A 27,389-nucleotide genomic window follows, 5' to 3' on the forward strand; every position below is an offset into this window, starting at 1 on the left:
CTCACCATCTATTTTCATTGCCGTTCGATAGTTAAACCTGAGAGAGCCAATGCCCTGCATCTCTATCTGACCAATTAATATTGGAGTACAAACTATTCAATTCATTTGTATCTCTAGTCACATGACAATGAATTGTGTTCCAAAAGGTGGCTAGTTTTGTGTCTCATCAACACTCACTAGTTGTTTTTTCAACTAAAACATCACTAACTTTGGTTGAGTTGGCAGGCCGGTAAAAACCCAATTGTCAATTTGATTTTCGTGGGCGCTACTTCTATAGACTGCAAATGGTGAATGTACAACACTCTTTTTACAAGCATTCTGCAGCTCCCAAGGAAGGAAAGAGGGGTTGGGGTGGCTTTTAGAAGCTTCCGGCTCCACCTCCCCTACCCTTGAAAGTCTTGGCTGATACTTGACATGGTTTAAGACAAAGGATCGATGCTGCAACTTGACCATCTAAGCTTTGCCACACACTTTCTGCAACATAGTGAGGTCGGCCGATTCAACCGAGTCCCTTATTCATTGAAGTAATCTATATTGATCTTGTTCAGACCAGACCAAGCCACGGCTTGTTTCTGTGGCGATGACACGCAGCACTAAAACATATGAACTAATATACTTAATTTGGTGACATGCATAGGCATTTGTTCTATTTCAGATATTTTCTGCATATTTTGGAGCATGATTCCGCAGATGAGGACAAAGATCTGAATACTCTAGTTGGCCTTTGGGCGCACCATCTTCAAGTTGTTCTCCATTAATAGTTTCAGGTCGAGCAAGGAACGTGCTGAGTGGAATCAAGGTATGTCCTGTCTGTATGACAGCCAAAGCCTGCCCCACTACACCAACTTCTTTGGATCCAACACTTTCTTATATTCTTACTCGAAACTTCTTCTTGAATTATGAAGCTAGCTTCCAAAAGAGAGGAAAGTTGGAAAAGCTCAATCAGTAAAGGACTAAGGAGTTGCCTTCTATGTGAAGGACCCCAGCTCCAATATGACTTGTGTTTTCAATTGGTCCTTTTTTCTTGTAAAGTTATTTGTTTCAAGGTCTTATCGCATACTTACGTATCTCTATTTTTAACAGTATGTCATGTCAAAAGTTCGAACCGGACGGGCGCCACCTCTTCATAAGCCAAAGCAGGTCCTCACCTTGGGGGCAGGAAAAGGAGCCATGTGGCTTTTTTCGCTTTGGTTTATAAGAAAGCTCTAAACATTAACATCTTTCATCTGTGGTTTTCTGCTTTTGCTTGATACCATTATCCATGCACTTTAAATTATTTCCCTCCAACAACACGTTATGGGTTAGAAATTACCAAAGTGTGCCTGTCGGCTAAATGGAAGACTATAAGGGCAGAAGTCGTATAGGTCAAAAAATATTCATGAAAATGTCTCTCAAGTTATACTATAGGGTCATTTGGTAACACATTGTTGCTGTCTCATGAATTTGCCTTAAAAAAAAAATAAAGCAGATTGATGTTATATTATTTGCCTCATTTTTTTTAGGCAGGTTTAGGTTTATGAGATAGTAACAAAAGCAATTAGGAACATGAATTTTCTTACTATGCGAAATCAACCTCAGAATTTTCACCTTGAAAATCACGACTTTGCACTTCATAGTATTTTTGTGATGTTTTCTTTGGCGGCTTCTTTTTTTTTTTTCCTTTCACTTGTGACTTTTGTGCTATAGATTCACATTTTTTGCCTTGTAGCATAATTATAGAATGCCAACAATTCAAATCAAACGAAGAAGCTACATATAATTATGGAATGCTAACAATTCAAATCAAACGAAGAAGCTACATACATTGGAGGTCAGGTTAAAATGGATCTGGTCCAGTCAAAAAGACCAAATAACCTCATAATAGAGTCGATCAATCTTGAATTAATCATCGGCAAATAGGAGCTGATCGGCTCAGGGCGCAGATGCACACACACACACAAAAGGTGTTGGCTGCACGTCTTTGTAAATAATAAGCATGTGAGCAGCAATTGGCTTAGATGCATATCATGAATTATTTGGGCCTTATCCATGTTTGTGAGCCATTAGATACAGATGCTGTCCTTGATTGGCTCTAGATGATAAAAATGGGATTCAAATCTTCCTGTTAAGAATGCGTTTTGACTACCTTGGATCTAAGAACTAAGTTGATTTGAGACCTTGGGTACTTGGATCCAAGAATTTCAAATCCATGACTCTTAACAAGGACCTTAGATCTTGGTTTTATAGTCTTTGCATATCTAATCCATAAATCTCAAGCAGATGCTTCCTCTCTCACCCTTCAACTATAAATTCAAGGATTTGAGACATAATGGGGATCTCAAATCTATGGTTAACAAGTCTAGAAAACATGAAGTAAGGGTGGACCGTGTGTTGAATCTGACCTTGGAATTTTAAATGATGGACTTGGTAGAGTTTTTCGGCATTTTGTGTGATCATCAATGCACGTCTGTATATAAATGATGAGATGCTTGACTCCAAACACAGACTAAATGTGCTTTAGGTGTGCTCTCACGTTCTCTTTGTCTTGACTCTCCCTCTTGGCTTGAAATTTGCTGAACTAGCAGACAGGATGAGCCCACTGAACTTTGACTCCCCTTACTTTGTTCATACAAAACTACTTAGACTCTTCATCGACAGATCTATCTTGACTTGCATGCACGTTTTTCAATTGCCGTATGGTAAGCGGCAATGTACTCAACAAGGTCAAATTCCATTCGATATTTGGTCATATTATATCATTAACATGGTATTAGAGCCCGGTCTACCTAATTCCTGTCTTCATTAACTTATTTTTGAATACCAAGTCAATTAATGGACGACTATTCTAATGTATAAGAGAATTAGCTCTTCTTCTTTGACCAATAATCCCAGTTCCTACCCAAGATAAATTCAGAAGCGAGAAGAGCGTTTCATGAGGTCTTGAGATTATTCTTTGGACTTTGAATGCCAGGATACGTTTGTCTTACGCCGTGTGTGTGTGTGTGTGTGAGAGAGAGAGAGAGAGAGAGAGAGAGAGAGCTTTCTATATTCAAATTTCAAACAGGTTGAAGAACTTTTATGACATTTTCATTTTGGCCTCCTATATCTTTTAGGGTGTGTATGATGCCCTGGTGAAGTTCTTGAGAATAGACTTCATTTTGGAGAACTTATTCTGGGTTCCAGTTGATGGGACTCCTATGAGATTGTTTGGTAGTTGGAACTATTTATAAGTGTTCCATGAATCTACCTCGAAGTTTGGGGCAGATTCATAGATCACTAGAACTAAGTATCCATTTTTGCGGTAGATTCATGATTTTTGCGGTAGATTCATGAAACACTCCATTTGTCAAACGATCCAACTGATTGTGTTGCTTTCTCTATTTTCAGAAAAACATGTCGGGGGTGAATCATCCCGCGGCGACTTCTCTCATGTTTGAGAGAGGGAAGCCCACTCGGGTTAGGTTCATACCCAAAAACAAAAACAAAGGAAGAAGTACAGTCCGTGATTTCTCAACCTGCAACAAAAAACAGACATGAGAGTAAGCACTTTTTAAAGGCTCGTTAAACAGTCTGTATGTTTTAGAATCCTTTGCTAAGGCGCTCACCGAGTCTTCAGCCAACAGTTGAGCTTTGGCGTCTCTGCAATGACTCTCAATCTTGTGTCCTCATAGAAAAAAAAGAGAATATAAGTCCGCAGGGGTCAGAAGACAAAAACTCTAACATCCTGGAACTTTCTAATAATGCTCCCACCACATTTTTTTGAGGGCTGTATAATGAGCCGAACCAACTTGAACTCACTTGGTTAAGCTCGACTCGTTTCGAGTTACATGCTCCCACCACATTTTTTTGAGGGCTGTATAATGAGCCGAACCAACTTGAACTCACTTGGTTAAGCTCGACTCGTTTCGAGTTACATGAACTTGAGTAAGGTCATTTTCTTTTTTTTTTTTAAAGTAATTTTCAAACTTAGAATCAAGGAAAGAGATCAGGCCAAGTCGGAAGTTGGTAAACTAGAGCTCTACTAGGCTTGTGTCTACTTTTTATCGTTTTGAACGGTATGTGCCTACTTTTAGGCTGGTGGGAGCCAGGTTTAAGTCGATTGCATTGGGTATGTTCATTTTGTCATTTTCCGGTCTGACTTTCAACGTATTTAGCTGTCAGAATGTCGACATATCTAACATTAGCTCTTGATTCTTTTTCAAAAGAACGCTATTGAAACGCTGTCAAGGATTTTTTTTTTCTCATTTGGCCAAGTCGGTGACAGTTGATAGTCTGCAAATAACCATCCAGTTATATCTTTTTCTTCATCATTTTGGAATGAAGGGAGGACCCACATATGCTTGGCAAGGTATCCGTTTCTTCTGAAATATAGCATAGTTGGTCGGACTGGTGTTGGTAAAATTTCACGTGGTTAGTTTGATTCTCATGGGGATGCACCTCTATGTCAATGAGGGACGAGTGTCGTATGAGTCGATGTACATAGAGCCCTTACACAGGTACCGACGCAGCCCTACATTCTTGGAGTAGGAAGGGCTTCAACTCTAATATGCCCAAATGGATGAAATACTCCTCCGCTTTACCTGCAAGGTGTCTACCATTTCACTCTAATAAATCATCCAATTTTGGGAATTTTTTAGTCATCAAGGTACTTTCATGAGTCCAATGCCAATTATGACAAAACCATATATGTAGTTTGTAACTTCTCCCTTCATCCGTGCGACCTAGTTTTTTCTTAAATGCATCTAACCAAAGAGATGAATAAATTATTTAAAAACTCAAGACATTCTGATGCGTAAATGAGATTTTCTGAAATAAAAAAGGTCCTACATCATTTGTTTTTAAATTTTTAAATATGACCTATAAATTTGAAATAGTAATTTGTTTTTAATTTTTCACATTTTTGCATGTAAGGCTCATTTATTTGATTAGATTTGTGCAAGAACAATATAAACGTCTAATTTCAATTTTCATAAAAAGCTATTAAAAAAGAGTTTAATAATAAGGGTCGCAGATTTGGTCTCCAGGCCTCACTTAAAATGTTTCCCTTTCCTCATCCCCGTAATTTAACATGCTGAGTCATGAATCATTGAATGGAATAATCAAACTTTTATATACACGCACAGCCAATTCTATTTTGCAACTAACACAACCAGCGCCTTCGTCTTTCTCTCCAAAACACACGCACAGAGAGAACTTCGCAAATCCTTTTTTCCTCCCTAAGATTGGTGAAATCCTAAGGTGAAGAGGATGGTTATAAAAAGGAAAAAAATGAAAATAAAACAGAAAAACTGGAGAAGAATAGAAGAGATTGAGAGAGAAAAGATATTAGAAAAACCAACCAAAAATGGGTAACATATTATTTATTTATGTAAACTAAATGTTTTCCATCAAAGTAGCATCTAACATTGTCCGGTACCCACCTTTTCTTCATGAAAAATTATAAATAGGTTTGAACTTTTATTAAAAAAAAATGAGTAGTGCGTTCTAATTTAATGAAAACAACTTGATTTGAGCGTGCGTATGAAGTGCTCGCAATAGTTAAGGTTTTTTTTCCGACTGTGTTGCCTTTTACACTTTAGATCCTTTACTTTATCCGTCCAAGAATGTATATTTTCTGATACACTCCCGCTTGTTATATCCATTTCTTGGTAAGCATAATTTTCACACAAGATACGCATTTACACAACCATCTGCCGCTGTCATGACGATGGTAAAGAACAAGAAACACAAAAAAACTTCCTTGCTACACGTCTTGAATTCATGGAAGTTTGGAGAATCCATTCTTTGGTTTCGCAAGCTCGATCAGACAACAAGCTTTACTTCCTCCAGATCAGGTAATGAAACGTCCTCTCTCGTCATTCCCCAGTATTCTTTCCCAACTTGTGCACCGGCCTGTGAACAGAGCTCCACCACAGCGGGTAACTTACCGTAGTACCATCTCAGTTCATCCACTATAACCTCTCCACTGCCCGGATTTCTTACATGCCAAACATGCACAGGTGGGACTATCTCATCTACTGTTGCTTCTTGCCATGCATGCTGACCATCACGCTGCTGATGCTTGTGTGCCTGGCAGGTTCGCACTCGGTGCCCTTTCGGACCCACCTGAACCTCTGGGCAGTAGCCACACACTTGTACGCCATACTTTTGCATGAGTCTTGTTGCTCCTGACCGCAGTCTTTCCCATGCCTCTAAGCCTTCTTCAGCCAAGTCTGCCACCAGTGACATCAAAGTAAATTTTCGTTTGGAACTGACGAGAACATGGTTATATAGCATTAACCCTGAGCATCATGGAAATGAATAAATCATGACTTTACGAGTAAAACAAACTTCTGTCAGATGCTTCACCTGGGAGACTGAGGAAAAAGCCCAACCCGATGACCACTTTTGGCACTTGAATTTAAGGTAGAAATTTTCCCTCCGCCTCCTACCAGTGGTTTTAGAGAATCACTTGATGGCAGGCTATGTCAAGTGCAGGTGGGGGTATGGAAGCACGTGTAAATGCTTTACTAAGAAACATACTTTAGATCAAATTAGTTTAGTAAGGTTGTGAATTTTTCCAATCAAGTTTTTGTGCTATCAAGAAGTCGAATTTTCAGTTTTTCACCTTCCAAAAAACAGGTATAAGCATCAAGACATCTTCTACTAAAGTGCCCTGAACACATTCATAAATTTAAACCAACTTAACTTGCTTCAATTTTTTTCTAGGACCTAAAGTCACGCCTAATAAGAATTGTGTTATATATATTCCCCCGGCCATCTGTCCACCCAGATCTCTCACACATGTAGCATGGTGAGAGATCCGGGTGGACAGATGGCCGGAGGATTTCAGCTTCTTTCTCTCTCTCCCCTCCCCCTCCATATATATATATATATATATATATATATCTGTCAAAAAATTAAATACGCTAAGAAAGCAAATGTAAAGGGAAATGTTTCAGCACGAGCCTCGTATGCCATTGCCATCCAGTTCTGACATGGAAAGATCAATACTCTGCAAACTCTTCCTCCTCTTCTCCCAGAAACCAGATGCTTGAATTTCCTCTGTGGACATTGGACCATCCCGAGGATACCTGCGTTCAAAATCAATTATCTTTCCAGAAATACTGTACACTGGAATAACACGTCGTCTTGTTGGATACTCGGGTAAGTCAATGCCTGCTTGTATACATAGCTCAACAATGGCAGGGAGACGATCAATATCAACACGTTCTTTATGTGATACTGCTCTACCCAATCTGTCATAGAGGTGGAAGGATTCCACAATAGGAAGTACGTCTTCAATGCCCCCTTTCTCCCAACTATGTTCTCTGGTTGGTCGGCTGCCAACAGCATTACATGTACGTATTGTGTGAGGCATATGTCCCACATGAACTTCTGCGCACGCCCTGCATATGCACAAGGAGCTTGTATTGTATGTTGGTGCAAAGCAAATTGAAGTTCGTTGAAACCAGCAGGAAAACTACATTCATAAGCATGAAAGAAAAAATTCTGCAGATTCAGTGTTGTAAAAGTAAGACGGACAGTTTCATCATCTAACAAATCAGGGTCTCTGTTGATCTTCTGTCAGTAGATATACCATGCTTAGGTACAATTCCCTCCATATGCATTAATATGAATTAATCCTCTTTTACTCCATCTATTAGCAAAGCAAAGCCACAAGTGAGAAAATCAAAATCAGCCATGAGCAGAAAGTGATAAATGATCACATTATGCTGCATCAGGTGACGTCATAAGGCAATAATTTGTAAATGTCCTAATTGAATGAAGAGATGTAATGCTAGATAAGAATCTTACAGAATCTTATATTTCATTATACGAGACTTTTTGCGTTTCCGAACTCTTAAAAGGTTGCACTGTTTTTAAAAATTAAGACATAGTTCAGCATGTTATGCTTGCTCATACACATTACACACATACACATGACCCACGTGAGTGTTTGCTTATGGCTATTAGGACCAATGGGCAGGCATATTACTAGGTCATCCGTATGTCTACTTTTATGGTCTACATATATGGGGCCTGCAAGAGCTTTACCTACACCGGTGAACACCAACTTTGTCAATGAGCCTTGAAACACAATAAAAAAGCTTGCTTCTGGATGCATAAACTTCATGTGCAACTGGAATCAACCTCTTGAGCAACAGCCCATTTTCTGGTGGCCGCAGATTAACTTCTCGAACCTCCTGCCTTAGCTCCCTTTGCAACTGTGCCTTACGCTTAAGTTCATTGATAGGGACCACAAAAGGCTTCCTTTCTGATTTGTTCAGCTTTCCTGGAAGCTCTGTATATTCAGGAAATGCACATGTTGATAACATATATCTTATTTCGCAAGATAATGAATTTCCCTTTAATTTGTCTCCAGCAAAAGGCCTCAGAGTCATCCAATGCTTCCAGAAAATGTCTGCAAATGATTTTGCTGCCATTGCTTGCTTCAGCCTATTTCTGCATAAAATGGTGACAAATTATCAAAAACAAAAAGCCTAAACATAGGTAGTACATGGCAGGACCTTTAATGATGCCTACGGCCAATAAATGGTAGAAAGCAACAAGTGCCTATGCCTAAAGAACAGTGAGAGGATCACATTGAGACCGTACTTGTGTGGCCATTCTGGCAGACACTTCTGGATTAAGAAGCAGTTTCCAGTTTTCCATGGAAGACTCAAGACAAAAGAGATGACCTCAAAGCCATCAAAAAGAAAGAAAAAACAAGAGATGCAACTTCTTTTGCTTTTTGGGTGGAGAAAACATTCTAACAGCAGAATATGCAATACCAATGGATTATTTTAAATCAATGATGATACTATCCCAAAAAAACAACAGATTTTACTACAAATCAAGAAATTTCAACAAACAATATTGCACAATCTAGACCAAGTGATCCAGCTATTAGTCCTGGCAATTCATAATCTGAGATTTTTCAGTCATAATATGTAGTCCTGACAGTTACATGTCACGTCCTTAACTGATCGTAAAAGGTGAGCCTGCTTCTCCTAAGTTCCTAACTGTAACAAGATTAATCATCAAGCAAGGTTCATCCAATTTTAAAAAGTTGAGTCTTACTTTTATACCTGCCATTTTTCCATCCCAGTCCAACTTCCTTAATGCATGGTGAAATTTTGGGCTCTCAAAATAAGTGTTTTTTTTTTCTCTAATTCAACAAATACTGTAATCAGCTGGGTTGTACTTGTTCCACATAAAGTAGAAAATGTAAGTAGACATCTAGAAGTAAGCACAAAAAAAGATAATGAACTTCAGAAAAACACAAAATCAAGTGACAAGAAAAGGCACTCAAAGAGATAATCAGCTGGATTGTTCCATGGAGAATGGAAATAAAGAGCGAGACGTAAGCACAAGAAACAATAATGAAGTTGAAATCCACATTGAGAACAACACAGAATCAAGTGATAAGAGAGGGCACTCAAGGAGCGGATAGCAGAATGCTGAGATATTCAACTCTCTAGGATGCAACCAAACCCAAAACTCCAGTCTACAGGCGACAGAGTTGGCACCACTGATTCATCTTTGTAATTTCAAATTGTGATTAACAGAGAAGCAACCACAAGCCATAAACCCTGTTATGTTTTGAGTGTATTTATCACTTATAAATTCAGAAAAAGTTAGAAGCTTCAGCAAACACTTGGTGAGCAGGAACTTTGCATGCAATTAAAGTTTCCATGTTGAGGCTTTTATCTTGCAGATAAAGTAGTACATCTCTGCTGCACATAATGCCTTCCAAGCTTGTCCCTTCTTAGCGACAAACTCTATTGAGAAAATTTACTGCCACAAACATTTTGGCGTGCAAATACCATAAAAAATTAAAGTACGACATAATCAGAATTACAATTAAAAGGGGGCAGCTTTGTTGCGTACCATCTAACGAGCTTAGGTTCAGCGTCTTATAAAGGTCTCTGCAGTTCTCAAACATCCGACTACAGTCTTTTTAGTTTTTACCTATTTTTCAGATACTGAAAGCAATTATCCCTGCATAAGACAATGAAAAAGGTAAAAGGAATGAGCGACCATCCGTGACTCAATATCCATGTTGCAGCCAAGACAAAAAAGTGGAGACAGAGACAATGAACCAAAACTTTCTACCTACGATCTTCGTATTTGGATCATTATAGTACACAGGATATGCTCTCACAACCAGTGTAATACACTAATACTTGTTAATTCGCAAACACTGCATGGATTAATAAGCACAATTGTTTTTCTTGTGCTGTCATTTGATACTAGAAGCGTCCACACAGAAAATTAGCAGAAGCGTTTCAAGCCTTCCAACCTAAATGCCAATAGGCTTAAATTACTTCTGTGAGGACAACTTTTCACTTGTGATGAGACTGACCATGCGAAATTGCAAAGAGAACTACTTCAAGGCAGGGTTGGTCCAAACGCTTAAACTGGATGAGTATAATATCAGAAGAAGCGAATTCAAACGCAATTTTCCACCTAAAACAGCATTATGACAGTGGATACTATTCAGCTTCAGCTTATACGAATTTCACGCTGCACTTCCAAAAGAACAAAAGATGCATCTGATAAAGACGTGCTTGAGCATTAAATCGAACAAGTGGCGTGCCAATCTATACTCCCACCGCTTTCGGATGACAAGCAGAGAACAAAGTACAGACAATACACAAACTAATATATACCTGTGAGAAGCCGACTGTTGGGTACCGGGCACACGAACGAGTTGGTTTCACAGCTAGTTAGGATCCCGGAGCAAGTGCAGATGAATGGGCAAAGGCCGCAGAGGATGAAACCGACGGATTGCCTCGGCAGTCGGCAGGGTGAAGAGTGACCTCAACTTTGAGCCAGTGCTCACAAATCACCACCCTCTCTTACGACGACTGGAATACCCGTTAGATGGCCCAAGGAAGAGGGCGAAACTCCCGCCCTCTCCCGTCAGGCCTCTCTCGCGAGAGAAAGGGACCCGTGCTCCTTTCCCGTCGGGCGTTTCAGGAGAGGGTGGCGTCTGGTGAGTGTGGATGAGCGTAGAGAGTCTTTGCACAAGGAGTTGAGCCTAACTCTGGCTCAACTCGCTCGAAGAACTTGGCTTGTGATCTAACTCATTCATAAACGAGTAGAGTTTCGGCTTACAATTTACAAATATAATTGAAACCATAAACGGATCGAATTCGCGTTTTAATAACTCAACTCATTTATACTCTGCTCGACTTGCACTGCTATTTTATATAGTATTGTTAAAATCGGTTCATCGAATAGTCAATTTTAAGTTTTAATGTAAAAATAATAATAGTCAATTTTAAGTTTTAAGATAAAAATAATTTTTTACTAGTTACACGAATTACAAGAGTTAACACTTACACGAGTTAATTTTACATGAGTTAAGGTAAACAAGTTAAATGGGCTAATTCGAAGTTTGAACTCTATTTTGTATAGTCGAGTCGAACTCGAACTTGCTACAAGAAGTTTGGCTGGAGCTTAAACCATTTTTTGAGCTAAGCAACTCAACTCGTGTTGAAACTACAGGTATAAAGCCTTCACGTGTTAAGGGACAGTGCTATATATAAATAATTATACTTTTTAAATTAACAATATAGAAATAAAGATATTTTATAGGACTGCCACACCCACTTATATGTGGCTACACTACTAGGGGCTAAGCTGATCATCGAGCGCTGATAATTTATGAAGTACAAAACAGTATGAATGTGTCTTTGTACCCTCTTCAAACAATCTGTATGTATTCACGCCAATATAAAATTACCATGACCCAGCAGCGATATATATACACGATACGGATCGACCGCGGCAAGTTCTATGGGCGGCCTTGTTGATAAATGATGAAACGGTTCACGTGCGCGCAGCGTCCTCCAGCACGAGGCGGGTGATCTGGTTTTGCGAATGAGGTCGAAAAAGTTAAAAGCCTCCGATTTCAATGCTCCGAAATATTTTAACGTAATAAGAAGAGGGTGGCAGAGATTGGCAGAATGCCTGATTGGTGGCGGGTAAAAGACGGGTTGGACAATTCACTAGGGCAGTCTCGCCTTCCGACCCTTTCTCTCCCCTTTCCGATCGCTTCTTTTTGTGGCGATATTCCGGCGACCGCCGGCGAGGTTCTGGGTATCTCCTTGTCTCGTTCTTCCTCTTCTGATTGTCCTTGTTGTCGTGTATGCTTTGATCAGCGCTGGAAGGTTTTGTACTCAATTCAGCTGCTTTCATGGTAATTATTTTCCAGGTCCGGACGGGAAGTTCTGCAACAAACCATCACCTCGAGCAGGCTAACGAACTCACTCGCGTAATTGTGTTTGAGAAAATGGTGGCCTTGTTGGTGGCATTCGTTCTGGGCGTATTGATAGTAGCCTTTATTTACCGCCCGCGATCTACGAAACGTGGTAACGATATCGAGCCCAGCTTAACAGCACACGCATTGCCATTTTTTATGTCTATCCGCTCATTCTGATCCTTCTTTTATTGTTTTCTCTGTTTATTTTTTGCACGCAGCGAAGGGGAAAGCTATTCGGCCTCCTAATGTCGGGAAGGTATCTGTCTCCCTATATGGCTAAGAGCAAGTCCTCTTTTGCATCTGGGCATTGAGAAAACTGAACAGAGTCTTCTGTTTGTTCCTAATAAGTTGATCCGTGGTTCTATAGATGGGAAGAAGTTTCGTTTTCTTTTGCGCTGATAACTGGACTATCTGAGATAACGTCGTTTTTCTTTTCAATGGTCTGTTCGAGGACTGTTATTGTATTAGGATGATCAAGTCTAACCTTTCTTGGCTTTGGTTGCAAGTGCTTGTATCATTTGCTTCGGCTGCATGTTTAGGAATGTTGTTATTTTGTTCTAATTTATTTGATCGTCTAGTTTGTAAGTTTTCAATCGGCATAGTGTTCGAGTGTAACAGCTGAGAACTCTTTACTCTCTTATAGTTGAATATTTTCTTGCATGATCCGCTCCCCAACATTTTAACTCTTTCCATACGTGTTTATTGTTTTTCAGGGAAAGAACGCCTATACGAAAGCTGAAGTTTCTCGGCATAACACAAGGACGGATTGTTGGATCATTATCAAAGACAAGGTTACTTTCGTGATACCTTTATATATCATACAGCGGTTAGAAGTAAAGTAAATAAAGTATTTAATAATTCGGTAAGCTGCAGACAAGACTCAAAAAGCGTTCGGTTGACTGGCATAAATCATATACAATGCAAACTGTTAAAATAGAAATTAGCCTTTTAAAAGGTTGCACTTAAACATGTGATGCTTTTGAATGTTCAGCGTATTCAACTGTGCAGCTTGTACACGATAAAGCTACCTCTTTCTAGATGAACCTAAAGAAATGAACATTCCTTATCCTAAGTCTTTCTCAATGTGCTTGGATGGTGTTCCATATATCCTTTCTTGAACTGGAGACTAGTTCCTAATTTTTGTTCTTTTTATGTATCCTGTATGAACTGTATGTTATTGGGGTGGTTAGGTCTATGATGTCACCTCATACGTGGAGGAACATCCTGGAGGTGATGCCATACTTACACATGCTGGAGATGATTCTACTGAAGGATTTTATGGGTATGTTATTTGGATATAGCAGTCATTGGTTGATTCATTAATTGGTCTTAAATATTTTGCACAAGATAACTTATTATGATAAAGAGAATCAATTTATTAAAGGTTGTCCACTTTTATGAGTTGATCCATATCCCAGGTCAAATGCAGTTTCTATATCTGTCACCAGCCAAAAACAAGGATATGAGACTTCTGTCAATATGTTATTGTTTTTTATGATCCTGCATCCTGCATTTTTTATGCAGATGTTTCTGAATTTGATAATGCAATTTTCTTCTTATTCTCTTCTCTTGAGAATGTGTTCCATCACCTTAATGGGAGAAATTCCAAGTATGTCTATGTCTTTTCTCCATTTTTCTGATGGACCTTTAGCTTGTAGGCATTTTCTTCTGTCATGTTGCTAAGAGGCTCACAGAGTTTCTAATGATTACCACTAGTTGACTGTAAGAATCTGCATTTTCTCTTCACCTCAAATTTTGGTTGATGAGAAACCATTACATTTTACTCTTTGTAGTTCCATTCTTTCCCTCTTCTTGAATTTACAGAGTATGATTTGTCTTGTTTATAAAGCTTTTTTTTTTCTCTCTCTTACCTCACATTTTGCAGTTTTTGAAACTATTATTTTTAACAGCGGTTCCTTCTTTCAAGTCAAGTATTCCATTTTAGTGACTTCTGGTATTGTTTGTAGGCCACAGCATGCTACACGGGTCTTTGACATGATTGGAGATTTCTATGTTGGAGATCTACAATTGTGAGATCAGAATGAACCATATGATTCCATCTGGAGCAAGTAAGTTGGCAAAGTTTCACCTTTCTTTGTGTTCGCCAAGCTGGAGTACACCTCTCGTTTAGACCTGAACCTGGAGTGCTTTGATTGAGTTAGCACCTTCTACCTGGTCTAGATCCTGTCATGTTTTTATCCCATTTGAAAGATATCATATGAAGTATATGATAGAAGCAAACATCCAGTAGAAACTTGGCTTAATTCTCCAGATATATGAACCTAGCAATTTCTTTATATATGTATACATACATTTTATATATATATATATATATATATATATATATATATATATATATATATATATATATATATAAATTGTGGATGTCAAAAGGCCCGACAGCATACTCAGGTGTATACTGTCAAATTTGCAAAATTCCTTGGAAATAATAACCTAGATCAATGAGCTGGCTTTAAATTGGTTCTGTATTTAGATGGAATGATTGACAATGCAGAGTTTTCTTCGTCGGGTTTGGTTTGTCCATGCTTCCATATGTGTGTTGTTTAAGCATCAAAAGCTTTTATTTTATGGATTTTTCCCTGTTTGTGCTGGATTATTTATTTATTGCTGATGGGTATATGCAGTGATTACATCAGGAGCTGGGAAAATTTATTACTGTGTTTTGTAGAAGTCTGTCATTCCATCTTTGATTTGAGACATCTGAGGTATTTTTCGTCTAATGAATGATGTAACATCAGTTCATTCCTAACCATGTGGTTTTCCAGGAACAGGAAGAAATGTGGTTGTGGAACTTCTAATAGATGATTATTTTGTCTGTACTCTGTACACATACTGTGCACAGTAATTGAAACTTGTGTCTTGCTGGATGTTGTGAATGCATACGATCTGGATATTCAAGAAGCTAAGAATCAATATAAAAGTTCGTGCTCTTTTTGATGTGTAAAATATTTTCCGAGGATTTAAAGGTCTCTGATTTAAACTTCTTTTGTTAATTGAGTCCTATTCACACATCAAAAAGGCATGACTTTCCATGAAAGCACTTGCAAAAATGAATCTGCTTGCTGAGTATAAAAGAGCAATCTCTCTCTCTCTCTCTCTCTCTCTCTCATGTTCGCTGTTTTGTACCAATTCAACCATAAAAATGGTGTTTGATGATAGCTGATCCATGAAGAGGTTTGCATACTCAAGATCTTGAAGATCAGCAGCTTTTGGATTGCTGAACTAATGAAGATATGTATGCCTGGGAAGTTAAGAAAATACTAGATCTCTTTTTTTCCTGGTCTCAATTCATTGTGAGCTGACATCTTAGCCTTACAAGGACAACTCCATGGGAAGCTCAAGCAAAAGAACGGTAGGATGGGAACTTAATAATCCTTCAGCTTGTCACCCTTCACATTTTCCTTTCACCACATGTGGTTGTTAGATTGATGATTTTTATGTTCATAAAGCTTCTTTACTTACTTGGTAATACTAGACAGAATGTACACCGCTTGTTTACTTACTTGGTAATACTAGACAGAATGTACACCACATCAATCTCGTAGACCATAGTAATATGATTCAAGTTCGAGGGGGTTAGGAGATTGACTAGCTTTCTTTATTGTTTTAATCCACACCGTCTGCGCACGTGTATGTGTGTGAGAAACTAAACTACCAGCTTCTGGCCACTGGCGTCCAAAAGCACCACTCTTGGCTGCCTAGCTAAAAGAGGAGCTGAGGTTGGGTTTAGGAAACATCTAGAAATGGGATACCCCTACTTAACAAGGCATGAAGTCTTACCTCCAAGCATGCTTGCGTCAAAGAACCACTTAATTAGTCTCCATGGCAAGCGGGAGAATGTGAAAACAAACTTTTATGTTGCCGACGATTAGCCAGTTTGTTTTGAGACTCTTAAACCATGTCAAATAAGTTTTGAGAGTTGAGACTTTTTTTTAGTTTAATTAAGTACAACCTTGCCTTATTGTTCACCCGTAGATAATCTTTTTCCTCAAATGCTCCATTGCCAACGAATGTGAGATTGAGAAGCTCTGTCTCCTTAGCTACTACTCCTTAATAACTGGAGAAAAACAGTAACCTGGCTTCACCATTGTTAAACAGAAAAAGATTGAGCACCAGGCAGGGTACGTGCACCAGGCAGGGTACGTGTAAAGCAACACAGTTCTATAGGGCTGTCAATTGATTGGATTGGATTTGTTCAATTACAAATCTGAATTTAGAATCATTTGATCACATATTGGAAAGGAAAAGGGATCCTATAATGGAATCTGGGTTTTCGTTAAGCCAACTCCGGGTACCATCTGATTGGATGGTATCCTATTTAGTCCAACTCGGTAAAGCATGGATCCGACCCGTGACCCAACCGTTTAAATCTCTATACTAAGACCCGGTTCGTGGATCCAAAATCCGATATGATATGCGGCCCTAAATTCTAATTCCCTCTTTTGTTCCCCTCCAAAACCAAAAACCCCCAAACTTTTCAAAATTCGAAGTGAGAAGCCCCTCCGCGAACCAGAGCAGAGATGAAGAAGAGAAGGTCGAGAAAGATGGCGGAGAGAGAGGGCGGTAATGATGATGATGAGGAGGAGGAGGAGGAGGAGCAGCTGCTGCAGCGGGAGGGAGCAGTATCATCTTCGAGCCCTACCGGTCGAGTTTCGAATTATTCGGAGGGGCTCGACGCAGAAGACAGTGATCTCGGATGCTTGGAGGAAGAGGTGAGGGAAATGGGGGAGAGGATCCTCAGCTACAGGCGGACAGTGCCAGAGCAGCTTAAGGTGGCGATTGGGTCATTCCTCGTTACCTCCCGTCCGGATCTGACACGATTTGGTGGTGGTGCGGATGATGTCGCTATGGGTGTGTACCTCTTCTGCTCACATTTTTTTCCGTTGTGGTGACCGTGTCTGTTTTCGAGCGTATCTTCGGTTTAGATGGTCAGTCGGTCCTGCTTTTCCGAAAAGGTTTATGGTTGGAGGATGCTGTGACTGAAAGTTTTAGAAGTTAGGGTTTTGCTGCTTCTTTTTTGAAAAGAACGACTTCGACTTTCTTTTTTCTTTTCTTTTTTTTTTCCCCAAGTATCATTGGTTCTAATTGTCTTATCTTCTTGTGGTTGTTAACTGGGTTATTCCTTGCCATTTGGGGGAATGTTATTATGAGCTTTCCTCGTGGCAGCTTGAAATGGAAGGTTCCCCTTCTCTAGGCTACTTCGTTCACGGGAAGATGAACCTATGGTTAGGTTGTACGTTTGCCTTCTTTGTGCTGTGTGTTTCTTTTTTGTTTGCATTTTCCTTTTCTTTTCGAGGGGATGGTTTTATGTGTTCTTAGGACACGAAGTGAGGTGGAGTGGCCATGTAATCCATGTTGGAAAAGCTTCAGTTTTCTTTCTTTTGTGTTTGAAAAGAAGCGTTAGATTTCTTATTTCAATTTAATGGCAAGGTTGGCGTTGTTCCTTGTTGCTTTTTGTTGTTATAACTTTCGTTTTTGCATGAGCTTAATCTTCAGCCTGGTATACTTTTTCTGCAATTCAGTAATATTTTGGAAGTGAAAGGGTTTTGAATAACTTATTATGAGATTGCAACTGCTTTGTGAAGCTTCAGTGTATAATTTCTTTGTCATTTCTCCATTATAAACTTTGGTCGTGAGCTTATTTGTTGTTCAACAGTCAACACTATCTAAGTTGTGAATTTTTTTGAGCGGCACCAACAACATTTTACCCGTTTCATCTTCTCATATTGGTTGGGTTCTGTCCACCACTTGTTGAACTTCAAAATTATATTTTCTATGCAATTTTAAGCTAATATTCGAATTTGAAATTTGTATAAACCTCCTTGTTCTGTTAAGAACTTTTTTGATGCCACAGAACATGACATTTCATGGAATCCGTATTCCATGACGTGGTGGGGTTTGCAGAGGTGTAAATGCTGTGGGTGGTATGCATAGAACTCAAATTCTGCATTCCAGATTCATCAAATTAAACATCAGCCATTTTAGTGGAAACGCTGAGGAACAAACACTCATTCTTTCATGGGAGAATTCAGTTTCCGCTTGATGCAACAGTGTTGCAGGCAGGCCAAGGCATTCTGTCCTGTTTCTGGAATGCACAGGAATGGGAGAACAGGGAGTTCGCATTCCATGCATTTCACGAAAGGGAACCAAACACCCTTTAAAATTCCCCTACATGTCCGAGAGTAATCATTCCTTGTTTATTTATGGTGTTTCACTATTGTCATTGTGGGAAATTTATGTCCAAAATTTGTCTATGTCAAAGGTTTCATATGTTATTTCCAAGGCTGTGTCACTTGTTAAGTGTGTTCTGAGTAACAGGATTTAGGGCGAGATAGTACTAGTGTTATTTATAGCATATCCTTATGAATACTGTTGACTATGGATGTCATCAACCGTCTGTACAAATTCTAGCCACTCTCTGTGCCATGCGTGCTAGTGTCCTTAGGAGCCACCTCAAATTTTACTGTTCTTTAGTGCCGAAGAATATGCTTTGAAAGGTTTAGACTTTAGATGCATGAAGTTATTAATAACTTATAAATGTTTCATGTGCATCACATGATTCAAATGCCTAAGAGTTGCTGTAATTTGACTTGTTTGGCTCATATTGAGACATCATAATTAGATTTCTGAATTTCATATGTGCATATTCAATATGGACCAGAAAAATTCCAGTTGATCAATGGTAGTGTTTCACCTAATATGATGTCTGGATATTTTAAGATTGGCAATGCACTCACATAGGGAGAAATGAAACACCAAATCAGATCTTTTGATATATAAATGCCTTTTTTTTTTTACCTGGAAACTGTGTGCATTTGAATTGGTTTAAAATGAAAATACTTTCCAGACGTCAAAAGTTTATTCATGGAACCTGATATTCATGAACTTTTCATGAAACTTGAAAGTCAGTACTCAGTAGACCACGTGATACTGGGGTGTCCATTATCAAACTAGATAACGGTACGACAACATTATCTAGTTCATTTGGCAGTAGCTGTGTTGGCAAGTTGTTTTGGGTAACATTTCTAACTTTAGACCCAAGGCACAGTGACAGGAGGGCTGGCTGCAAGGTAAGTTTGTAAGTGTTCACCCCAACAACAATAATGATTTTATTTGTAAACAAAAGTAACCTTTTTTTTTTCCTTACTCCATTTTACTTTTCTTTGGTTCCTCTTTTTCCAATGGTTCAATTGTTGTTGTGTTGATTTGGATCTTGTTCTGTTTTTTATTAAATTATTCATTATTTTTTCCTGAACGATTATTGCCTCAATTTTGAATCAAATCTTTTTTCTAAACTTTAAATTGGTTTAGTTCTACCTTCAACTCCACATATCATTTGTTAATGTTTTTTGGTCGTACAAGTTTCTTGTAGATCCCATTTTCTTTAAGCTGTCATTTTGAGCCTGGGCCTTGTGGAATATGTCGTTCACCATTTGAGACCCAAAGCAATAGATTCATCATCTAATTGCACAGACGTAACAGATAAGCTGCTTGCCCAAGTTGACTTAGCTGCAGACGCAATGGAAGTGTGCCTTGGCCCTTGGGCATGGTTGTCAGCATTTGATGTTATATATACTTATAATGCTCTAATGCAGTTATGTTTCTTTTACACATTATGTGTTTTATGAACACACTTCATGGCCTGACCTGCAATAGTTTTATTTTGCACCTGAAAAATGCTGTCTATTATCACCTGGCATAGTTTACCATAAGTTTGTTGCCAAACTTTTTTCTTTGATGTCAACAAGGATTCAAACAGTTCTATTTAAGGAAATTAGTAGCTATCTTATGGTAGCATCTGCACTCGGTCGCATATCTATAATGGTACCTGTTGGTAGGATACACGAATAATTTACTTCCTAATATATATATGTGTGTAGACATATGCATGTGTTTGTGTGTGTAGTTATGCATAGAACAAATTACTTCTGCCACTCTAAGTTAGAAGTTATAGAATATAAACATGAATGAATATATTGTTTTTCTACTATGATATTGTTCTTTTCTCGTTCTTCGTTCAAATAACATTGGTCTGAACGTCCCTGGATTTACTTTATTTCAAAAATTGGTTTTGTAATTTTAATTGGTTGTAGTTCATTCTTTGATGTGATTATTCTTTCAATTTAACTTTCTAACTTTTGAGTGCATGACTTCTTTTTAAATGCTGAATTTGCTGCATGGCTTGCTTGATTGATCTCTTATATCAATATCTGGCTACTGACATATGCAGAAGGAGCAGAATCAACAGAGCCTGAAAGATCCAGTAACGAGGCTTCACTGTCAACGGGTGATCAAGAAACTTCCGAGAAGTTAAGCCTCATCAAAACCAGGATCTCTAGAAATATCTCCTCAATTCCGATTATTTTGACTAGGTTGAAAACATGCATTGAAAGAATAGACAAGCTTGAGGGGTACAAGCTTGAGACGCACATTGCATTCAAAAGGAGAAGAAGGAATGAAGCAAGCTGAGATAATGCTTATTAGCTTGTTTGATGCTCTCCTTCAGCTTCTGCCTGTACCATATTATGTCCTCATATCCTGTACACTATCCATGTCCTGAACAGATGGTTTTGGGGGATAAGATTTGAGTGACCTGGTCTAATGAAAATGTTGCTTATAATTGGTCAATGCCGGAGATGGTGCTCAGTGCCAGACCAGCTTAACTTGTGTTCCTCCCTGATTCAGGAGTTCAGTGCAACTGTACTTTAAATGTTGGTCCTACTAAAGAGGGTACATCGCTATTTGATGTTGTCTATTTATTTTATGGGAATTGAGCCGAAATGGGTATGCTTTGTAAAAGGTTGATCACCTGATCAGTGATCACGGTTTTGTATCCTTTCATCTTGTTTCAAATGCAGTTTATTTACCTACGAAGTTATTAACCATGGAACCGTTTAACAAGGCTCAGTCTTGTCTTTCCTACCTCCTGTTATTGCCCTCTTTGGTAAAGCAGTTAATGGTGTAAGCACAATACTTTTGCGGACAGCTTCAGATCAAAGTTTGGTGTGAAGGGCCAGGTTTCCTGGTAATAGAAGTGTAAATGAGTGAGATTGTGTACGAGCCTTTTCTCATTTTTGGCTGTACCAAATCTATTACGGACCTGACCTCCAATGTATTTACTTCCCCTTGGTCTGAACTGTTTTGAATTCTTGTAAGTTGTAACGAATCCGGCATTTCACAAGTTGACTGGAATCTAACGACGTGTGGGTCTACCCTAAGTGGTCGGATGTCACCTTCAATTGGTATTTGGCTAGAAAGTTTCTTCATAAGTTCATGTGTTCTTGGAACCATTTGTTGACAACATGTTATCCATGCAGTTGGAACTTGTTTAATCGGCACATCACGGCCGTGATTGACCTTGCCCGAACCAATAAATTTATCAAACATCGGGGAACTCGGATTCCACACTCAAAAGGTGATAATCAACGTCACAAGGGGTGTTTGACCGCCTTGAATTTTGATTCTAGAATTAAAAATGTAGAAACAAATTCTGTCTCAACTTGAAACCGAAATGAAAACGTCATTTCTAGTTTCCCTTCGTGTTTGATAGTCTACAATTTTGATTTCAAAAGTAAAAATGATGTATTTGATATAAGAATTAAAATTTTAAAGTTAATGAATTAAAACCTTCATGACATGTGCGTATGTGCGTAAAGATAAATGCAAAAATTTAAAAAAAAAATTGAATCATGGTACCTTGAATTTTATTTCAAGAATGAACATACAATTCCAAAATCAAAATCCGTTGTTTGATAATGTAATTCTCATTTCATCAAAAATGAAATTTTTTAATTATCAAATTCCGACCTCATCAAGCACAACGGTGTTACAGTAGCCCTTCCGGAGCCACATATGCACCAGGTGGGCGGATGTGGATAGCTAGATTTCTCTTTGTTCTCATCCTCCCCCAAAGCATCGTTAACACAAACATAACAGGACTTCTTTTTTTGTGGTAAGTGTCTCTTATCATATTTGAATCAGTCGATGAGTTTCGTCCTTCCTTACGAGGACAAGCAAATAGTTTTCAGCACCGTAAATATAGATCGTTACAAGAAAATTCACGTCCTCCAAGAGACGCGTCGGCGCAGGTTTTTATTTAGCAACGAACAGGAAATACGTAGGTCAAATCAAAACAAATTTTAAAGGTTTGCCTTAAATCCCAGAATTAAGTTGAATCATTGGCATTTCAGAGAAAAACTTTTAGTATACTATAATGCTCAAGCATCATGGGCAGTAAAAGAAGACCATAATCATTTGAACCACCGTATCTTTTTTCTATGTTAGTGGAGGACAACGCAATCTCTCTCTCTTAAAAAGGTGCCGTTATTGGATACCTTCTTGGATGATGATGAACTGTCAGCGTTAGGATGGTTCATCCCTTGTTAACAAGGGGAATGGTCGTATCGGGCATATCAATATAGGTAAGTCATATCGTCACAAGGGATCCTTACAAACTACTTTTTCCATCACAATCTGAAACAGTGGGATTAGTATGATGGTTATCATTGTCAAAGAAGATTATGGTTATCTTCTTCTAAAATAATAGATACGGTCGTTATCGATTAGCTGGGACATGGCCCCAGATCATGCCATAGAGCAGGCACTGTATTTGATACTGCAGAATATGCAACTTCTGTTTCCTTTTGAAATTAAGATGGAAGGTCTGCAATGTTTTTCCGTAAAACAAGAGACTCAGGCACAGAATAGCTCCACAGTGAGGTCACAGTTGATCGGCCGTCAGTATACTATGGCTGCTGGCTTCGTTAACAACGTTTATTCTTGAGCCTCTGGTCACATAAAGAATCCTTCAAATCCAACTCATTTTCACCATAATCCTGCCACCAAATCTTGGTCACCATCTCACACATCCAAAATCATAGTTGAAAGTATCCTTTGGTAAAGTTAGTTAATCGTGCGATACGTTGTCGTAGTTAAGCGGTGAATTGATGGTCAGCAGGAGTTCAGAAGGCTATGAAGCTGTAGATTGTGATTCAAGTCTCAGACCCTGTCATTCTGCAGCTTGAGCTTTGTTCTGGTGTTCTTCTTGCAAGTCTTGCTGGTCGGGTTCGCCCGAGGTTTTCCCTCTAATGGGTGCCTCGCCATTCAAAAGACAGAAAACTTAAAATTCAAAAGCTATTGATTTTCAAATCTTCACAGGACCAAACCTGTAGATCAAAAGCGTTTAAACTAGAAACCATTTGTGATGTTGATCTTTCTTTTTTAAGTGAAAGTTTCTTTTATGAGATACGAAGCGATCACCTCGCTTTGAATGGTAGGACCATCGACTATGGGTGTGGGCACGCACCTGAGACTATGCCTCAAATAAGTTTATCATCATCACGCGGCACACAACGCTGTACAGCAATTTGGAGCGACTCAGTACTCTCCAATCTCTGCACAAATCGGTTTCTGAATCGTATCAGAGACCTTAGAAAATGATGTGTATCGGCGCACCTAGAAAATGGCTTGAAAGTTTAAATAATTTTTCTATTAATTTATCGACCGTATCGTCTGATATGGGCTGAAAGTATCATGTTGTGGAAATGCCTGAATGCCCCCCTGCCTCATTGCCCACGTCGGCCTTTACACTCTGATATTTACGATTGACAAAGGTCTCAACCAGAAAATGGCCTTTCCCAACATCCCCATATGTTCAGAATGACGATCAGCTGAATTTATTTCTTCTTGGTCTTCTTCACATAGAATCTACAGTAAGTTTTGAGAATGGTTAGCCGCTTAGTGCTGCATTACCAACTGATGTCACAAGCGACTTTCTGCCTTATCAGTAGACTTCAAGTTCTGCACTTTGGATCTGGCTTTTAGTCTGAGCACATAAGGCATGGTTAACCACACGGCCAATCTGTTGAATGACCACGATGGACCAATGTGTTCAGACGATTTGATCAGTTCCTTCTAGCTCAGCTAACAATTTTGCTGCTTGTTACTTATCAACCTTCATATACACCACTCACACTCTCTCTCTCTCGTCTCTTATTGGTTTAAATGGTTTTTATTTAATCTAAACTACAGATGATTCTAATTTAGTGTTGGGGATCTACAGACTAAATGTGCTTATCTGTCTGAGACTGAATATATTTGAGAATCATAAATCCGGGACAGATTCAAAACGCTTTTCTCTTATTGGTTTTGTATGGATTTTATTTAATCCAAACTACAGATAATTCCACAGATAATTCAGTGTTAGTGTCCTTGGGGATCTACAGACTAAAATATGTTTTCTAAACATGAATCAGGTTTCTCATAAAAACAAATGAAACAAAAGCATAATCTATAACAAGCAACACTGAACATGTCTATAGATATATTTTCATCAAGTTAAAAGCAGGTTTGAAATACAGAGTGATAATGACCAAGATTCCTTTAAATTTGTCTATAACATCACCATATTATATATATATATATATATATATATATATATAGATAGATAGATAGATAGATAGAGGGAGGGAGGGAGGGGGAGAGAGTGTGTACCTGGTGACTCTAGCAATCGGGTGACACTCACTTCATGAAACACTGTGTTCCTGTTACCAAGTGCTTCTGAAGGGTTATGTCTTAGTCCTCGTCTAGAACAAAAGAAAAAGGTGTTCTATAAATGCAGCCTTTAGCCCTTGCAGACGAGACCTTCAAGAGTAGCTTACTAAGGCATATCAGAAAATTCTCCCACTTGTTCCACAAGGAAAATAAGTTATGACGGTTAGTATCATGCCGCGCACTCTGGAGTGTGGACCATATTTTGCAATGGGTACCAAAAGAGGCACCTTTACTTATTGGTTTATTATCATTTCCTTTATTTTGCAGCAGCAAGTGGTAGTCTTAGAATACTGATGGATGAAGTCATGAGTGGATGACCCTGACACAAATCATGCACCTAAAAGAAATTTGGTCAAGATAAACATTTAGCAAAAGCACAAAAACGAAGATATCCACTGTTTGGATTAGTTCAGAATCTTTTACACCACAACTGCTGTGGAGTTGCACTCGAAACCGTTTGTATACAGAACAAAATACTGTAAGCTATTGGTGATCCAGATGCAGAAGTAAAACAGAGAACAAGGAAAAGCTGACCAAGCTTATTTTTTATTTATGATTTTTCACATCCACAAGCTATAGTTTACACAACATACTTTATACTCACGAGATACACGTCTTTACTGACTTGGAAGAAATGGCACTCACATTTTTCACTAAACAGATTCTCTCTTTTCTCTTTCTAGTACATAGTCCAAGAAAGCAAAAAGAACAGAATGACAGAAAGCCAAACTGGAGGATGTCATTGCCCCTCACGAGAACACGCAAGTACTAGACATGACGAACTTGACAAACACTAGAAATATGGGCCACACCACGGGATTTCTTGCACTTCTGCAGCCGTTCTTCATGGCAGTCTTGCGCCTGAAAATTAAAAGCCAATCAGTTATTCGGAGAAATGCTAATAAAATTGCCACCTCCAAAGACCAGTAGTGCAACAGAAAGGGCCTATACCCACAGTTGTCTGCCTGAGTTACTGCACAGGCATTCATAGGCCTGTAGCCAACGGTTCACATAATATTACTCCACAATATCAATTGTACATGAAGCAGCACAAATATCAGGTTTCATACCACATGCACGCCATATCTCTAGAGACTTCCAGTGTACTGACGAAGGTATACCAAGTTACCAACTATAACTTGCGTGATGGTAACGGTGTTCTACATTTACAAACTACAGTCACGTAATCTAAACTTCAGAATGCCGCTCATGTGACATAGGGAAGCACTGTAACATTCCTTGGTTCATCTCACTCTGTTTTCTTGTGGGCAGGATGGTAAAGAAGCCGAATGAGCCAGAGCGATGCATCCATAGCTGGAAGTTAAGCTTAAGCTCAGAAAGAAATTGAGCTAAATAAAGAAGCATAAGCTGACTTGTTTCCGGTAAATATATACTGTCTCAAGTATGAAAGTGGTAGAAGTACATGAAATTACATTATTGAGGCAAGCTAAAAGATCGTTTACTTGTACACTAAAAGCACGCGGATTTGAAGCTAGAAAATGTATGAGTTTCAAACTCACTCCAAGCATATTTTATGCGAATCTGAACATGATCATTGCAAACCAAACACGAAGAAAAGCACGAGCGGCTCTGCGTACTCTGACTTCATCAATGGGAGAGAGATTACCTGGACATGTAGGGCTGTGTGGGATTCCACAGCGTTTAGGGACTGACATGGCAACTGTGGGACTGAGACCCTGCTGACTTGAACCCAGACTAACCATCGCACAGAAACACTGAGGATCTCTGATGACCTCCTGAACAGCTTCACAGCATGCAACGGAAACATGAGCATGGATATCCTCGCTCGCCTTGAGGCATGGCAGCAGCTTCATAGCTGCAGCCATTGGACCTTTGCTGCCGCATTCACCTGTCCCTTCGGCCACGGCTGTGGCTGTCACTAGAGAGAGTGCCAGCAGCCACAGTTTTGTCCTAAGACTCAGAACACCCATATTCTCAAAACCAGACACGGGCAAAGAAGCCGGATGCCACATGTGAAGGGGCACAAGTGAATTTATAGTTGAAGGAGAAGATCAGAGAGAGCAGGCGGGTGAGTGCTCAAAAGTGGGATACTGTGAACATTGGCATGTTTTTTTCTTCAAAGAGAGGTATTGAAAAGTGAGGATGAAGTGGAAGGTCATTTGGGTGAGTGGAAGAGAAAACTAAAGGATGAAGTGGAGGATCATTTGGGTAAGTGGAAGAGAAAACTAACTTACTATTTACGACAGCAAGTATTCTGAGAATGTCAAACAATAGGTAGTAGACAGTTAGCATTGGTATACTATAATCAAAAGAAATCCACACATCGAAATGGAACTTTTATGATGATCAATGATCATAGTGCTTCTGACATTAAAAAAAAAACAATGTTGACTCCTGACAGTACCCACCATGGCTAACGAAGATAAGGCACGACCATCTCATTATTGAGGATAAAAGGCATGCAGAAAATGACTAAATATGACCATCATGAATTAAAGCCCCACTAACCATAGAATTTTCGTTTAAGTCAAGCTGGAGCCAGGCAGAACGCCACCAGATTATTCCAGCAAAGGCATGTTCCATAGGAAATTGAACTTCTTAA

General features: G+C 39.0%; 4 protein-coding genes across 6 annotated transcripts; 2 read left to right on the plus strand and 2 right to left on the minus strand.

The window, feature by feature from the left end:
• Nucleotides 1–5,620: 5,620 nt before the first annotated feature.
• On the minus strand, nt 5,621–11,047 carry LOC116253639 (APO protein 3, mitochondrial-like). 2 transcript variants are annotated; one of them, XM_031628571.2, is made up of 5 exons: nt 10,635–11,046; nt 9,853–9,963; nt 8,017–8,424; nt 6,928–7,367; nt 5,621–6,191 (listed from the first exon to the last, which is right to left on the minus strand). In XM_031628571.2, exons 3-5 carry the CDS (start codon nt 8,403–8,405, stop codon nt 5,782–5,784), a joined length of 1,239 nt encoding a protein of 412 aa, XP_031484431.1. In that variant the 5' UTR covers nt 8,406–8,424; nt 9,853–9,963; nt 10,635–11,046; the 3' UTR covers nt 5,621–5,781. The 2 variants fall into 2 exon arrangements, with proteins under 2 accessions (XP_031484431.1, XP_031484432.1); XM_031628572.2 differs by lacking the exon at nt 9,853–9,963 and having other exon boundaries at nt 10,635–11,047.
• A 750-nt stretch (nt 11,048–11,797) lies between these two features.
• LOC116252988 (cytochrome B5-like protein) lies at nt 11,798–15,135 on the plus strand. 2 transcript variants are annotated; one of them, XM_031627668.2, is made up of 7 exons: nt 11,798–12,062; nt 12,185–12,341; nt 12,451–12,488; nt 12,946–13,023; nt 13,423–13,514; nt 14,200–14,301; nt 14,878–15,135. In XM_031627668.2, the coding sequence occupies exons 1-6, from the start codon at nt 11,937–11,939 to the stop codon at nt 14,264–14,266; spliced, it is 558 nt and encodes a 185-aa protein (XP_031483528.1). In that variant the 5' UTR covers nt 11,798–11,936; the 3' UTR covers nt 14,267–14,301; nt 14,878–15,135. The 2 variants fall into 2 exon arrangements, with proteins under 2 accessions (XP_031483528.1, XP_031483529.1); XM_031627669.2 differs by having other exon boundaries at nt 11,925–12,069.
• Nucleotides 15,136–15,402: 267 nt separating this feature from the next.
• Nucleotides 15,403–21,123, plus strand: LOC116252987 (uncharacterized). Its single transcript, XM_031627667.2, has 2 exons — nt 15,403–17,104; nt 20,484–21,123. Exons 1-2 carry the CDS (start codon nt 16,774–16,776, stop codon nt 20,720–20,722), a joined length of 570 nt encoding a protein of 189 aa, XP_031483527.1. The 5' UTR covers nt 15,403–16,773; the 3' UTR covers nt 20,723–21,123.
• Nucleotides 21,124–25,335: 4,212 nt separating this feature from the next.
• On the minus strand, nt 25,336–26,889 carry LOC116253460 (uncharacterized). The gene is made up of 2 exons (XM_031628282.2): nt 26,433–26,889; nt 25,336–25,666 (listed from the first exon to the last, which is right to left on the minus strand). The coding sequence occupies exons 1-2, from the start codon at nt 26,797–26,799 to the stop codon at nt 25,650–25,652; spliced, it is 384 nt and encodes a 127-aa protein (XP_031484142.1). The 5' UTR covers nt 26,800–26,889; the 3' UTR covers nt 25,336–25,649.
• Between the last annotated feature and the right edge of the window lie 500 nt (nt 26,890–27,389).

The sequence above is a fragment of the Nymphaea colorata genome, chromosome 4, assembly GCF_008831285.2.
Source record: "Nymphaea colorata isolate Beijing-Zhang1983 chromosome 4, ASM883128v2, whole genome shotgun sequence".
NCBI classification, from domain to species: domain Eukaryota; kingdom Viridiplantae; phylum Streptophyta; class Magnoliopsida; order Nymphaeales; family Nymphaeaceae; genus Nymphaea; species Nymphaea colorata.